We start from the raw sequence: 14,859 nt of genomic DNA on the forward strand, positions 1-14,859 counted from the left end.
TTGAATTGTGTGTGTGTGTTTTAGCACTTGAACAAATAAAATTGACAATTCTTAGAACTACTTCCATTAAGTATGTTCAAATTTTAAACACTTGGTAATTAGATGTTCCCTGTGAATAATATAATGTACAGGTAGGAAAGCAGGATATGATTCATCATTCTCAAGGAGCCCCATGAGCCCTTTAGTTTTAAGTTTAGTTTCGATGAGTTGAATTGTGACGAGATTCCTAATGACGTATCATGGTTTTACTTAGTAAGGTGGCTCTCAGTCAGCAATGTACCAAACAATTTTTGTTGTTGTTACACCCAATCAAACAGTTTCTTAGAGAAAAGGAGAAATTTTTCCCCCATCTTGAAGACACTCACTGGTTGTTAGACATGACATTTTTTCACCAATGTTTTCCAGCATCTACAGATATTAAACATTTCACTTCAAGGGAAAGAAAAACTAATAACTGATCTCACACAGATAGTGCTAAACTTCCAAAGCAAACTGCAACTTTTCCAGAGAGAGTTGGAAAATAAAACTTTCAATCACTTCGTTTGTCTGATGAAAATACTGACAAATTTGCCAGGAGTGCAATTAGAAACGGGATCTTATGTTAGCAAATTAAATGATCTGGCCGAAGAACTCAACAATCGATTTTGCGACCTTCGAGAACTTAAGCCAACATTCACTTTTTTTGGAAAATCATTTCCTCATGAACATGCCTGAACACGGTTGTCCTTTTCAAAACCAGTTGTGATGGATGTTGCAGCTGCAGAACTGGAGCTTTTGGAACTTCAAGAGGACAAAAGACTGAAGCTAGTGAAGCAAAGTGGATGTTCCATAATTGAGTTTTGGAAGCAAGTTCCAGACCAATGTACCAGAAAACTGATCTCCATTTTTGGGACCACGTACTCCTGTGAAGTGCTATATTCGACTCTTAAATTTCTTAAATCTAAATATAGAAATGTTTTAAATGATGAACATTTGAACGAGCTTGTAAGAACTGCTTTGACTAATTACACACTAATTTTAAGGAGCTTACTAAAAAATGGATACAGGGCAGGCCTCTAATAGTAAATAAGTAACTAAAATTATTGTGTTTCGACTGTAAAATTATTCTAATTCTTCAAAGTAAACTTCATTTAATGTTTCAAATTAAACTTTTTTTTTTTTGTAATTTTTATTAATGTTGTTTTTCTCTTCCTCTTCTCTCTTTTATATTTTGTTCCTTTTTTTTTTTTGTTGTCTCCTTTTCTCTTTTTGTTTATTTTTTTCGAGGTAGAGTGTGAAGAGCTGCGTGATGTGCGGATACAAGTTGCATGCAGCTCGCAAGCCACGTTGCAGTCACCCCCCCCCACTCTATAAGAAACAGATACAAAACCAATGTAAAATTAACACTGATCAGTGTAAGGGCAAGGTTATTGTCCAATGTTGTTTCTTCTTCATCAGGGAGACTTAGCATGGTACTGTGGTCCTTTAAGTTATTTGAATTTCATTTACAATATTTCTGATTAGATAGCTTTTTTTTTCCCTTTACAGATGAAAATTTTGTTTCAGACAGATTTAATCGTATTCTGGATGTATCTAAAGAAGTATATAAAACAGTATACTGAATAATAATTAATTCTTTCCTCTAAAAGTAAAGCAATCACCAATTGTTTACTATGGTTTCACTGATGACAGCAGTAAAACTTTATGAAGGAGTAATTCAACAGTGCACTAGCTACTAAAAGAAAACGTGTATACTCTAAAGAAATTAACTACTAATATGTTACTATCAGCATGTGCATGTTCACATCTTCATATGCATACAATGCAAACATACATATGAAACAAGCTGAAGTCACATACTAGAATGAGTAATATTGCCACTTGGTAGGAGATAAATATTTTATGTTGCTGATGCAGGAGTTGGGAGTAAAGAAGAATGGTATCAAAAGCTCGATTGATGTAGTTAGGAATTCTTTGGAAGGTAGCAAAAAGGCTGACATAACATAACAGATCACTTTGGAAGAAAACTGTTGGTAGGAAACTAATATCGAAATCCTACATTGGATTACCATGCTATTTTGTATACCCCTTGAGAGAAAATTTCAGGGCAATGATATGACGATGATCATGATAAATGTCTGAGGTAGAAAGAAAAGTTTAATTAACCAAGATACTGATATATAAAAATTCCATTCCAGAGGTTTTAGTGTTTTGTATTCCAAATAATTTCAAAAGATAAATGTTGAAATCAAAATGCAAAATTTATTAGCATTAATTATGCTCTTAAGAATAAAGTAGTTTAGGGAAAACACAAATAATATAAATAACAAAAACTGCTACTGGAAAAAAAAAAAAAACACAATAATAATAAGTTTGAAAATTTAAGCTCTTAGAAAAATATGACCACGGGTACAAATATGTTTCTTTTCCTCTACTGAAAATGAAACTAGGTAAATCACAACAGTATAAGTATTAATGATTTGAAATAAGTAAGCTATGCTATAGCGAGAATTGATGGGAAACATTTTTTATAGTGAATTTCCTTTAGAATAACATCAATGTTTATGGCATTTTGGTAGTAATTTTTAGGAGTTTGTTATTGTGAATAAATTTAATGTGTTTACTATAGGGATAAATGACTGCATAATGAAATACATAGTCTGTTTAATGTTGGATTAAAAAATGTATCCATCTGTGGATGCCGTATGGTCACTCCAATGCTTGGTGATGTGCCACACCAGGCCTTGCCTTGTAGTCCTGTTGTATATTTGTCTGAAAGCTTCAACTCTCTGAAGATCAGTCACTCCACACACATACACAAACCATCCCTCCATCTCATTGACGGTCTATCTCTTCCTCTTTTTCTGAGAACTTTACCTTCTATTACTGTTCTGAGAAATCCTCCTTCCATCCTTTCAATGTGCCCAAAATATTTTAAATTTCTTCTGTCTATTTCCTTAAGGAGCCTTAAAGTTCTACTGATCTTTTCTAACAGACATTCCTTTGTATGCCTTTCAGTATATGACACTAATATGATATGATACAACAGCCTTCTGTAACACCACATCTCAAAAGTAGCTATTCTTTTCTTATCTGACTTCTTTAGATTCCAAGTCTTACATCCATAAGTCGCTGTTGGAAAAACAACTGCATCCAAAATCCTCAACTTTGTTCCCATGGAGATAAATCCATCCTTTCAGATTTTAGACAAGTCTCTGACTTCGTTTTAGCCATTCCTAATCTTCTGACATCTTTTGAACAACAATTCTTCACATTAATAATGGATCTCAGGTACTTAAACTTGCTGACTTTCTCAATTCTTTCTTCATTAAGGTACACTTGTTTCTCAAGAGCTTCCCTGCTTATTTCTTTAAGAACCATGATCTTTGCCATGCTAGGATTGAGTTGAAGTCCTCTGTTATTACTGATCTAGTTAACTTTATCAAGAATTTGTTCTAGTTCTTCCTTGTCATTACAGATGAGTATGGTATCATCAGCATACCTCATATTACCGATCAATCTGCCACCTATCCTTATTTATTTATTTAGCATATGGATCACACATGAAAAGTTACATTACAATAATCATTTATATATATATATAAACATAATACTTAATAGACATATGTACTATAATAATACATAATACAGTCATAAAAGAGACACTCAAGAATAGACTACAACTGTTTGTCTAGGTTGATTATCCAGTCAACTGCACTTGGTGTTTCCTGTCTTGAATTCATCCAATGCTTAACGCATGATGTCTTCAGCGTGTATACAAAAACAAGTGAGGAGAAAGTAAACACCCTTGCCTAACTCCCTCTCCAACCTGAAGCCAATCAGTTAATCCAACACCTGTTCTTAAAGTGGCCTCTTGCTCCCTGTACAAGTTGGCTATCAATGTGATAGTGTGCTGAGGAAAAACCCATTTTTTTCATTACTTCCCACAGTTTCACATGCTGAACACAGTAAAAGCTTTAGAGTAATCTAAGAAACACATTATCAGAGAAAGAGAGTCTAAATTCCTTATATTTTTCTATGATCTTTCTAAGGCAAAGGATCTGATCTCTGGTGCCTTTACCTTTCCTAAAACCTACTTGTTCCTCAGACATCTCTGCCTCAATCCTATTTAGCATGATCTTCAATAAAATTGCTTGCATGAGATATTAAACTAATAGTTCTATAGTTCTTGCAAGCCTTCATATCTCCCTTCTTATGTAGTGGTATGAAAACCGACTTCTTCCAGTCTCTAGGCCATGGTCCAGTCTCCTATATCCTTGTAATCGATCTATGAAACACTCTTATCCCTCCATCCCCTGTGGCCTTAATTAACTCAGCTGGGATTCCATCTACACCTGGTGCCTTATTGCTGTTAAACTGCTTGACTGCTTTTTTTAGCTTAATGCTTAAGTAGAGGAAGTTCCAATTCAGAATTTTTCTGGTGACAGGGTTCCTCCAAATTTTCTTTATCCACTCTATTGTACAGTTCCTCACAGTATTCTTTCCATCTGTTTTTGATTTCCAATTCTTCCCATTCCTATCTTTGATGACATTCAATTAAACTTGTGCTTTAGGTCACGAACTAAATAAAACATCCTTTTATAATTGCTTCCTCATCTGGAACTTTATCTCTTCACATTTATTAGTATTAAACTTTTCCTTATACTGCTTGATGGCTCTTTTGAATTCTCTACGTAATCTCTTATATTCTTCAGTCCCTGTGTCTCTTTGTTTTTCCAACTGCCTTCTTTTTATTAGTTCCCATGTTGAATCTGATATCCATGGGGCTTGTTAGCAGACCAAGATACTTCTTGGCTATATCCTGTATTATCACCTTGACTCCTTCCCAAAGCATTTCTGGTGCACTCTCCTCATTGGTCTCCAAAAAATCATCCAACTGAGTTGATGTTTCTTCCATGAATCCACTAGGAATTACTCTAACATCCAGTCTAGTGGGATGTGTCTGACTTGGAAGTCTTAGTCTTACTTTGGTTCTTACTAGCAAATGGTCTGTACCACAATCTGCTCCAGGACAAGTGTGAACATCAGAGATGCTTGTCTTCCACCGCTGGAGAGCCAGAATGTAATCAATCTGGTGACTTGACCTATCAATGTTAGATATCCACGTACAGGTCCATCATGGGCATTCTGGAAACAGGTATTGATAACAAGTAATATGTTAGCATGGGCAAATTACAACAGTCTTTCACCACAGGTGTTATGTTCACATAGACCAAACATGCCACACTCCAGCCTAACTCTCATAACTCTTTCCCACTTTTGCATTTAAGTCCCCCTATTATGCAAAGTATGTCTCTCCTTGGTAGACAGTTCAAAATAGTCTGTAAGTTTGCATAGAATTCCTCACTCTCTTCATCAGGCCTATCTATGTTGGGTACATAAACTACCATAATTGATACATTAGTAGGCTGAGCCTTAAGTCTAATAGAAAGTTATAACCAAGGTTATAACTTTCTATTAGCAAGGTTATAACCAAGGTTATAACTTTCTATTAGCAAGGTTATAACCAAGAACGCTTCTTGCCTGAGTTGTCTTCAGTATCACAGCTACCCATGATGCTTTAAGTCACCTCCTGAATAAACAACAAGCTTACCATCCTGTCTTTTGATGTGACCTTCTCCATTCCATCTGGTCTTTGTAATTCCCAGGATGTCAATTTTATACCTATCCATCTCTTTATAGACAATCTCAGGAGTATCCATCTGTAGACCCCGAACATTCCATGTGTCCATGTAAAATTTCCTTCTAAGATTAATTCTATACCTTCTGTGTTCCTCATTTACAATATCACTGCTTTTGTTGGAGACAGTAATATACTTCTCAAACAGGACCCTCTGCCTAAATATGGCTCTGATTATTCTGCGTGACAACTGATGCAGCATGAGATGTATTATAAGGCACAACTATATTAGCATTCTGGAGTGAAATCACTGCAAGAAAAAAGTGGTAGGGTTGAAGACTCCCACTGCATAATATGAAATGAAATAGCAAAAGAGGAAAAATTTACCCCTAGCCCTCAAATACTCTAATAGCATTTGTGGGAAGGAGCAAGAAGGAAAGAAAAAAGAGGAGGGGACCAGTCTACAGATAATATAACAGATGTATATTACATGAAGTAAGGCATGGTCCAGCATCAGGTACCTCGGGTTTGCCAAGCCTGTACTCACTAAAGTGAGCCCTTGAGGTAAAAAAAGGTATTACAAAATTCATTACATAATGTGCACTTTTAAATAAATTACATAAGAGAAAAATTATAATAAACAAAGAATAACTTTCTGATATAATAACCTTAATATAAATCCATGACATCTAATATAACAACATGATTCAAGTATTAGATTAAGATCTTCTTATCAAAAATATAAATCATATGTAAATGATATTTTCCTTTCTTTTAGTGTTACACAGTGATCAGCATTCATTTTAGAAATTATGGACTTTACAACTATGTTATAAATAACTATTTTAATTTCCCAAGTTTCAACCTTCATATGAAGGTCATCATCTGGAGTATATACAAAAATACAAGGACAAGCTGAGTTACATTTCACACAGTATGCTAAAATTAAAAATTAAAAAAAAAAAAAAAAATACAGATAAAATTAAAAATGAATTAATTATTTAGAAACTACATCAAAGCTAAATTCTATTTAAGATAACATAAGAGAAACATTCTTTCATATAGATAGTTTTCTCAACAGCGGTGAAATTACTAAAATCAAATCTGAACATCGTAATAACTAGAGCCAATAAAGGAAGTGCCACCGTTATTCTAAACTGAACCACATATTTAGAAAAAATGAATATGCTATCTCGAACAATAGTACATATCAACTTGTTAACTACAACCCAACCAATAGAATAAAAAAGAAAACAGAGAAACTACTTAAATCAATTACTACATGGCCTGAATATACAGTCAAAAAATTACTTCCGCACAACGCTCGTTCCCCAAGAATTTACGGTCTACCAAAGATACACAACGAAACACACCACTCCGGCTGATAATCGAAGGTACAGACAGCCCGAATTATCACCTAGCCAAGAAATTATCGGCAACACTCAAGGAGTTGGCAGGTCATTCCCCCTCCTATATCAGAAACATAGAACACTTCATAAACATAATCAAAGACATTACATTAGAAAAAGATGATTTATTAGTCAGTTTTGCAGTTTTGACATCTCTGCAATCTTTATGAATGTCCCAATCAATGACACAATCCTTCTTTTACAGAACAAATTCCCTCCAGAATTTGTTCTGTAAAAGATATCACATGGCGCTCTTTGCACATGTATTACATTCCGGTTATTTTGTATGGCAAAACGCTTTCTACCTACAAAAAGAAGGCACAGCAATACACTCGCCATTAAAAGTTAGAGCATTTTGCTCTAACTTTTATATGGAACATTTTGAGCAAAATGCTCTAGATTCCTCTCCATTAAAACCCAAAATCTGGCTTAGATACATTGATGATGTTTTCACGATCTAACCCCACGACTGCCAAACACTAGCCACTTAAACAAACAACACAAACGCATACAGTTCACAATTGACATTGACAAACAGAATACACTTCCGTTTCTAGATACACTTGTCACATGTCTTCTTTCTGGCAGTCTTTCCTTCACTGTTTATTGGAAACCAACACATACTGGCCAATATATATACACATAAACTCCTACCACCACCACCACCACCACTACCCAACACAAAAACTAGGTGTCATTAATACTCTAAAAAACAGGGCTTTAAAGATCTGAAATGAACAAGTGCTGAAAGACGAATTTAAAGTTATTAGCAATATTTTTCTAAAAAATGGTTACAGCCAAAACACTATTAACAAAATTCTCTACAAGACCTCAATAAAAAACAAAGACTACAATAAAACTATAACCATTCCTTACATTATAAAGGGAGGACATCAGATTAAATAAACAGAATACTACAGAAATACAACCTCAAAGCCACCTTTAAACTTCCTGCAAAATTAAAAAGCTTAATCAACTCATCCAAAAACCCACTCCTTCCGCTGGCCCACCCTGGAGTATACCGTATTTATTGCACCTGTAATCTACCATATATAGGGGAAACAGGATGCACAATTCCTATCAGACAAGAGGAACATAAACAACGCATTAAATATAATAACTATGGTGAAACTGGCCTTTGAAGTGTTCAGGGCATGATATACATGCCCTGAACAACTTTACATAGAATTGATTGGAAAAGCACCAGTTGTTTACATCACACCAAAAACATGAACACAAATTTAAGGAAGCCAGTGAGATTCTTATCAACCACCCCAATCTGACAATAATGATGGTCTAAAAATCCCAAGCATATGGAAGGCACATATTCTACCCACAGAACCTTTCTCCCTAAGAGTTAGCTATAAACGGGACTACAGATAATCCAGAATTTTAAATCTAATTTAACAATTGTCATGTTAAAAATAGGACATCATTGTTACTGTAAGAAAACAACTATCTATATGAAAGAATGTTTCTCTTATGTTATCTTAAATAGAATTTAGCTTTGATGTAGTTTCTAAATAATTAATTAATTTTTAATTTTATCTGTATTTTTTTTTTTTTTTTTCACTAGAGATCATGCTAGGAGAATAACCGTTGATCAAATCATTGTTTCTTTAGCATAACGTGTGAAATGTAACTCAGCTTGTCCTTGTATATTTGTATATACTCCAGTTGATGACCTTAATATGAAGGTCGAAACGTCAGGAAATTAAAATAGTTATTTATAACATGGTTGTAAAGTCCATCATTTCTAAAATAAATTATATTTTCATTTGATTTATAAATGTTTTTGTGAAACAAAAAAGTTGTACTGTTCAGAAATTAATATTTACTTGAACAATATTTACAGAGTAATCTACTGTTTACCAGACCTTCAACGAGCCTCAATTAACCAACCTTTACATGTCAGCCGACTTCTGGTAGAGCACCAGAAGTATATTTCACTGTAATTTCATAATTCACTATATACCATAATGTAAGTTAAGTTCAGGGAAAAGGAATAACTATGGCATTCAATGATAAATATGATAATTTTCTTCAATAGTAGGCAATATCAAGTAGAGTGATAGGGTCAAATATCAGAATAGAGAACTAGACAATGAGACTTATTTGTGCTTATAGTCCCACAAGAAGGTTCTACTTAGGAAGAAGTAGAGAAATTTTTGAGGCATGAGAGAAGGCAGTTGGAAAAAAAAATGGTCCTTGATAGATATCTAAAAAAGCAGAGTAGGAAATAATTAATACAAATATAAAAATGTTTCAGGAAAATTTTAAGAAAAGATCAAAGCTAATAATAATGGTAAGAACCTGCTAGATTTTAGTTTGGGACATGGACTAGTTATTACTACTGCCATGTTCCAGCATAAAAATGTGCACAAATTTGCATGAAGATGCTACAAAGAAAAGTCCCATTGACAATGTTATTGTTGATACCAATACCTTCAAGGGTCTGGTTCAGGACACAACAGAATACAGAGGATTTGAAATCAGAGGTGATCACTGTTCAGTTTTGGGGGATAACACTTGTGAAAGCTGCTCAACTTTTCAATATGAATATCATATTGAAAAGAAAATTGTGTAAGAAAGTTTTAAAGTAAATCAAAGTTGAGCAGCTTTCACAGATGAACTGTAGACTTAAATACACAAATATATTATTCAAGAAAAAAAATGAAAGAATTTGTAAACAAAAGCCAAAGTTGGAGATTCATTGGATATACCCTGAAGAAAATATTGATGATTCAACCAGAGAGGCATGTAGCAATCGAACAATTTTTTGCTACTTTGTTTATATGTACTAGATGGTAATGTTTACTAAAAATCTATTATAGATAACAGCTCAATAAATTCAGTTTCATTCTTCTCATGAGATTTTACTACTACCAATCAATGTTTGGATGATTAAAGTCCCCATTATGATTACTCTTTTCACACCCATCATATTTATTTGGTGATGAATTTCTTTGTCAATAGCAACCAATCCACTAGGTCTATAACAACACCCCCACTATGTATTTGATCTTGTTAACCTCCACCTCACACCAGACGGCTTTAAACTCACTGCCAGATGAATAAACTGTTACTAGTATTACACTCATAGGTCTCAACACTAACTGGGTTCAATTCATCCAATATCATTAGTAGCACATCCCCTTCCTCTCCTATCATGTCTATCCTTCCTAAAAATAGTGTACCCTTTACACTCAATACCAGTTAGTATAATCTGCTTCTGATAGCCAGGTGTCACTAATTCCTACAATCTGAGGTCCCAAGATATTGACCAAAGCAACAAACTCTATCCCTTTGTTTCTGATACTCCTAGCATTCATGAACATGCATAATAAGCTATCTACATGTTTTTTTGTATACTCTTGTCTGTAGTCCATGTGACACTGTTGGACAACCTTGCAGATCTCTGTTCTTATCTAGTGTCTTATTTATACAGGCATCTTTGCACATGCTTGATGGCCTGAACTGGACAAACAGAAAATTGAATTTGTCCTCTCCTCATAATCATTTCCATAATAATGCCCATTCCCATCATAATTTAGTTTCCCTGACTCTTTGTATTAGGTCTCATACGAATTAATTTTTCAAAATTCCTGATACCAAACACTTCAAGTGTAGGCCGTCCCTCTTATACAAATCTAATCTTCCCTTAAACTCACTCCACACATCCAAAAACTTGCATCTATTCCTTCTACACAGCCTATGTATGCATCAAATCATTGGCAATCATAGCCCTTCTTAACTCATTTATATCATATCTAGGAAATATACTTATGATTTTCATTTTCTTGCTCTTCACTCCCACTTCTTTCAACGACCTTTCCATATCCTCTCTCATGTTGAACTTATTGCTAGTTAAGTCATTAGTAATTACCTACTACAATTATGATCTCGTTTACTTTTCTTTTATGTTTTCCAATTGCATGTACTATATTTTTAATTTTTGCTCTGGGAAAACTTGAAGTTATAACCTGTTCACCAATAGCATGTTTTATGATAGAATCATCATGCCCAATAATATCCTTTTTGCACTCAATGTTACCTATCTGACTTTCGTTACTTTCTAACTTACCTGATTCCGTGTTTTGTTGTTTCTTATTTTGATTGATTGATCTTATCCATCCCTTTAGGATGGGTAGAGTCCCTAATGAGGGGTTCACGGCGAAATTAATGCTGCCGATTCATCACTCCTTGCTACATCCTCGTAAGGTAGCATTCATGACTGTAATCCATGTGTGTTCGTGGGGCCGGTTTGCAGGATGAAAAACCCCACATAAACTGGCGGTAAAAACTCTGCTGTCCATGCCCAAGACTGGCTAACTTGGCTATGGCTGGGGAAGATCCTTAAGTTCCTCATGTCATCAATGGGAATCAAACCTAGGACACTCCTTCCCCAGGCATATGGTTGCGAAGCGCAAAGCCACTAGGCTAATCGCGTGGATGTTTCTTATTTTGCAGCTTAATTTTCTTATCCTCCCTATGTTCATTTAAATGCTGCTCAACTTTCTGTAATTCCTGCATCATTTATCTAATAATTTGTTTTAACTCTGCAATTTTCGAGATTAAATATTTTCAATATGCTCCTCAATATCTTCAATAACCTTCACAGCAGGGAAAGCCTTCTCATTTCCAACTTCGCTGTTCTTAGCATTACGTTTCTTGTGCCATTTTAAACTATATTTAATATTGCAATATCTAAATAAAAATATGTTCTCACTAAATACTCTAAAATCAAAAATCTACACTAATATACTATAAAAGACTAATTTTCTAAGGGAAAAAAAACACAATAACAGATAAAAATCACCAATTTCAACCCAAGATCTATTTAAGCACTTTGTTATTCATGTTTCTTTAACTCCAACTTTTTCAGTTGTCTTTTACATTGCTTGTATATCAAGGTTTTGATAATGATATGATAATGAAAACTGTCATCTTCATAATTTAAATCTTCCAGCCGTGATGCACGATTCTATCTTCATCACTAAATTTTATTTCTTAAATTTATACTTGTAATCTTATTCATAATCCAATCAATAACTATGTTAATAAGAAATCCAGACATCATGCAACCCTTCATCTGAATTAAGAATTATATTTTATTAAACTAAAAAATGACAAGTTTCGTAAGTCATCAGACTCACGTCATCAAGGGTACAGGACTTGTATAAATAAACTTGTATTAAAAAAAGGTTGATCTTTTCAGTATACACAAAACCAAATAAAACTGGAAGATTCTTATATGCTGATTCACACCACCCATGACAAAAAACAGGCATGATAAAACATTAAAGAACAGTGGCTTCAATATCTCCAGTATGTCAGAAAAAAAAGGAATGAAGAACATTACATCAGGCATACTCTCTCTCTCTCCTTCAATCGGTAGGAACAGATGATTGACAAAATTTCAGATATGTCTCTGACAGTTCCTTCTAAACAAAAATTCAAAAATGCAATTACATTACCTTACATCAAAAATGTTAAGGACAAAGTTGCTGCATTGCTTCATAATTACAATGTTAATGTGGCTTTCCCAGTGTATAAGATTTCTAGGTTCTTACACCCACCAAAACTTTCATACCTCCCATAAATAAACCAGGAATATATAAAATTCATTGCTCTTGTGGCATTTGCTATGTAGGTCAGACAGAACGTCTGGGGCAGAGAGAGAGACCTGCATGTCTGATCAAATTAAGGATGTTGAGAAGAAAAGGAAGCACAGATTGGGATTAGCCTTTCACACAACAAATACAGGCCACTAAGTATTTTGGCAAAAAAACAGAAATAACGTATACTGATCATAATTGTTTTATAAGAAACATTAAAGAGGCCTCAGAAATGCTATGTACTCCCACACAGTGTAACAAAAACAAAAGTGTAATCTTACATCAACTTTGGTCTGCATTTATCAAAAAAAAAAAAAAAAAAAAAAAAAAAAAAAAGGGAAAAAACTAATAATCACGAATCTGGGATATGACACATTTTATACTACAGAACACAAAGCAACAACTAGCTTTGTTCGAACACTTGCACATAAGTTAATCCACCAGTTTTTTTGTCACTTTGTTTATATGTACTAGAGTGCTAATGTTTCTTAAAAATCTATTATGGGTAATTAATTATTTTTTTCTAGTTTTTTTTATACGTCTTGTACCCCTGATGATGACGTAAGTCCAATGATTTTTGGGTTACTTTAACAAAATCGAATTCTCATTAAGTCATTAATTCTCAACAAGCAGTCTCCATACCAGAAGTTAAATGACAATTTGCTAATCCACAGAAGTATCAGACATCATTATGCAACTGTGTCTCATACCAGCTGCAATTTCAAACCATTCTGATGTCGTTTACTATGCTACTACATACAGTTTTTGCTTATTATTCACACACAAATGATCAGGAATTCCATAGCTTCCACATCTTCTACATGTCTCTCTTATTGATGATATTGATGAAAGCAATTGGTAAAATCTATAAAATTTAGGTATATGTAAGTTCTGAATGCTATCCTATTATTCCTTAAGAGTAAAAATGTGATGTACAGTACTTCTACCTGCTCTTGCTCATGCCTTAATAACTTTTCTATTTCACTTACAATTCCATTTATCAAAATTCTGCAAAACATTTTTTGCAGGTTGAGACAGTAGACTAATTTTCCTGCAAATTTCACATTTAGTGATTTTTTTTTTTTTTTGGAAATTATGGTTATCATTACTTCTTTCAACTGTCTGGGTATTTTTTCACATTATGCACATTATGAATTATCAGCAGCAATTGCTTTAGCTATCTTAAGCATTTCTATTTGTCTTCTCTATTACATTCATTATTTCATTTTTAGATACCAGTACTAGTGTAACATTTAAATCCATACTTATAGGAGGTTCCTCCATTATTGTACTTCTTAATGCATAGCATCATATATCTCCTCAAGGAGATGGGCTTTGCATTAAGGGTAAATATTAAGAATAATGATTAGAGCTTATTTCACCTTTACCACGAGTTGCCTAGACTTGTACTACTTTATGGGTCACCTAGACTTGCAATACATGGAGGCGCAAACTTGACTTATTTGTCTGTTTGCTTACTTGGGAAATGGAGTAAAACCAGGTTTAAAATAGCTTGGCATCTTTAACATATATTATACCCAAGGTAAAATTCTGTCTAAAACTGTCTTTCTTTCTTTCTATAATTTCTCAGATGAATTTCTTGAATTCTCTTAGACTTGGCATTTTCAAACAATATTTTAATTTTTAACCTTTCTTCTATGCATTTCTATTAAAAACAAATTAATAGCAGCATGTTAATTCGTTTTTACTGCTAAATAAGTCAGATGAAACAGGAATCAGTTTATATTAACATATTGTGTCAATGTTGCCCTGATGGGAAAAAGAAGTGCTAATACACTGTATAGCACATACCAACAAAAAAAGGACTAGTTCTAAGTAAAAATGCATAAACATTTCCAAACTGGTATTTCGAATTTTTGATAGCAAACATTTCTTCAATTTCATCAGAGGGTGAAGAATAATCACATGGATCTTACCTTTTCATTAAAAGCTGATGAAACTTACCACTAAAAATTCTTTCTTATCTACTCGTTGATTACCATCTGTATCAAACATATTAAATGCTATTCGAAACCCTGACTGTGGTTCTGAAAATATAAATGCACATAAATTCTAACCAAACAAATGAATTCAGTTCACAAACATATCAGAGGAAAAAAATGTTTTCATTCATTCTGACTAACTGAAAATAAACTAATAATATTAAGTAAAATAATATAATAAACTAATAATAACTAATAATATTCAATTC

General features: G+C 33.6%; 1 protein-coding gene across 2 annotated transcripts in view; it reads right to left on the reverse strand.

Annotated features, from left to right (window-relative positions):
• MICU3 (Mitochondrial calcium uptake 3) overlaps nt 1-14,859 on the reverse strand; it is a 224,561-nt gene that overhangs the window by 143,100 nt on the left and 66,602 nt on the right. For both annotated transcript variants that reach the window (XM_090395373.1, XM_090395372.1), the window contains exon 5: nt 14,613-14,695. In XM_090395373.1, the coding sequence (XP_090251499.1) occupies nt 14,613-14,695 (83 nt within the window). The remainder of the gene's footprint in view (nt 1-14,612; nt 14,696-14,859) is intronic.

Source organism: Typopeltis vanoorti, chromosome 7, assembly GCF_054136105.1.
Source record: "Typopeltis vanoorti isolate ZY-2024b chromosome 7, IOZ_Tvanoo_1.0, whole genome shotgun sequence".
Taxonomy (NCBI): Eukaryota; Metazoa; Arthropoda; class Arachnida; order Uropygi; family Thelyphonidae; genus Typopeltis; species Typopeltis vanoorti.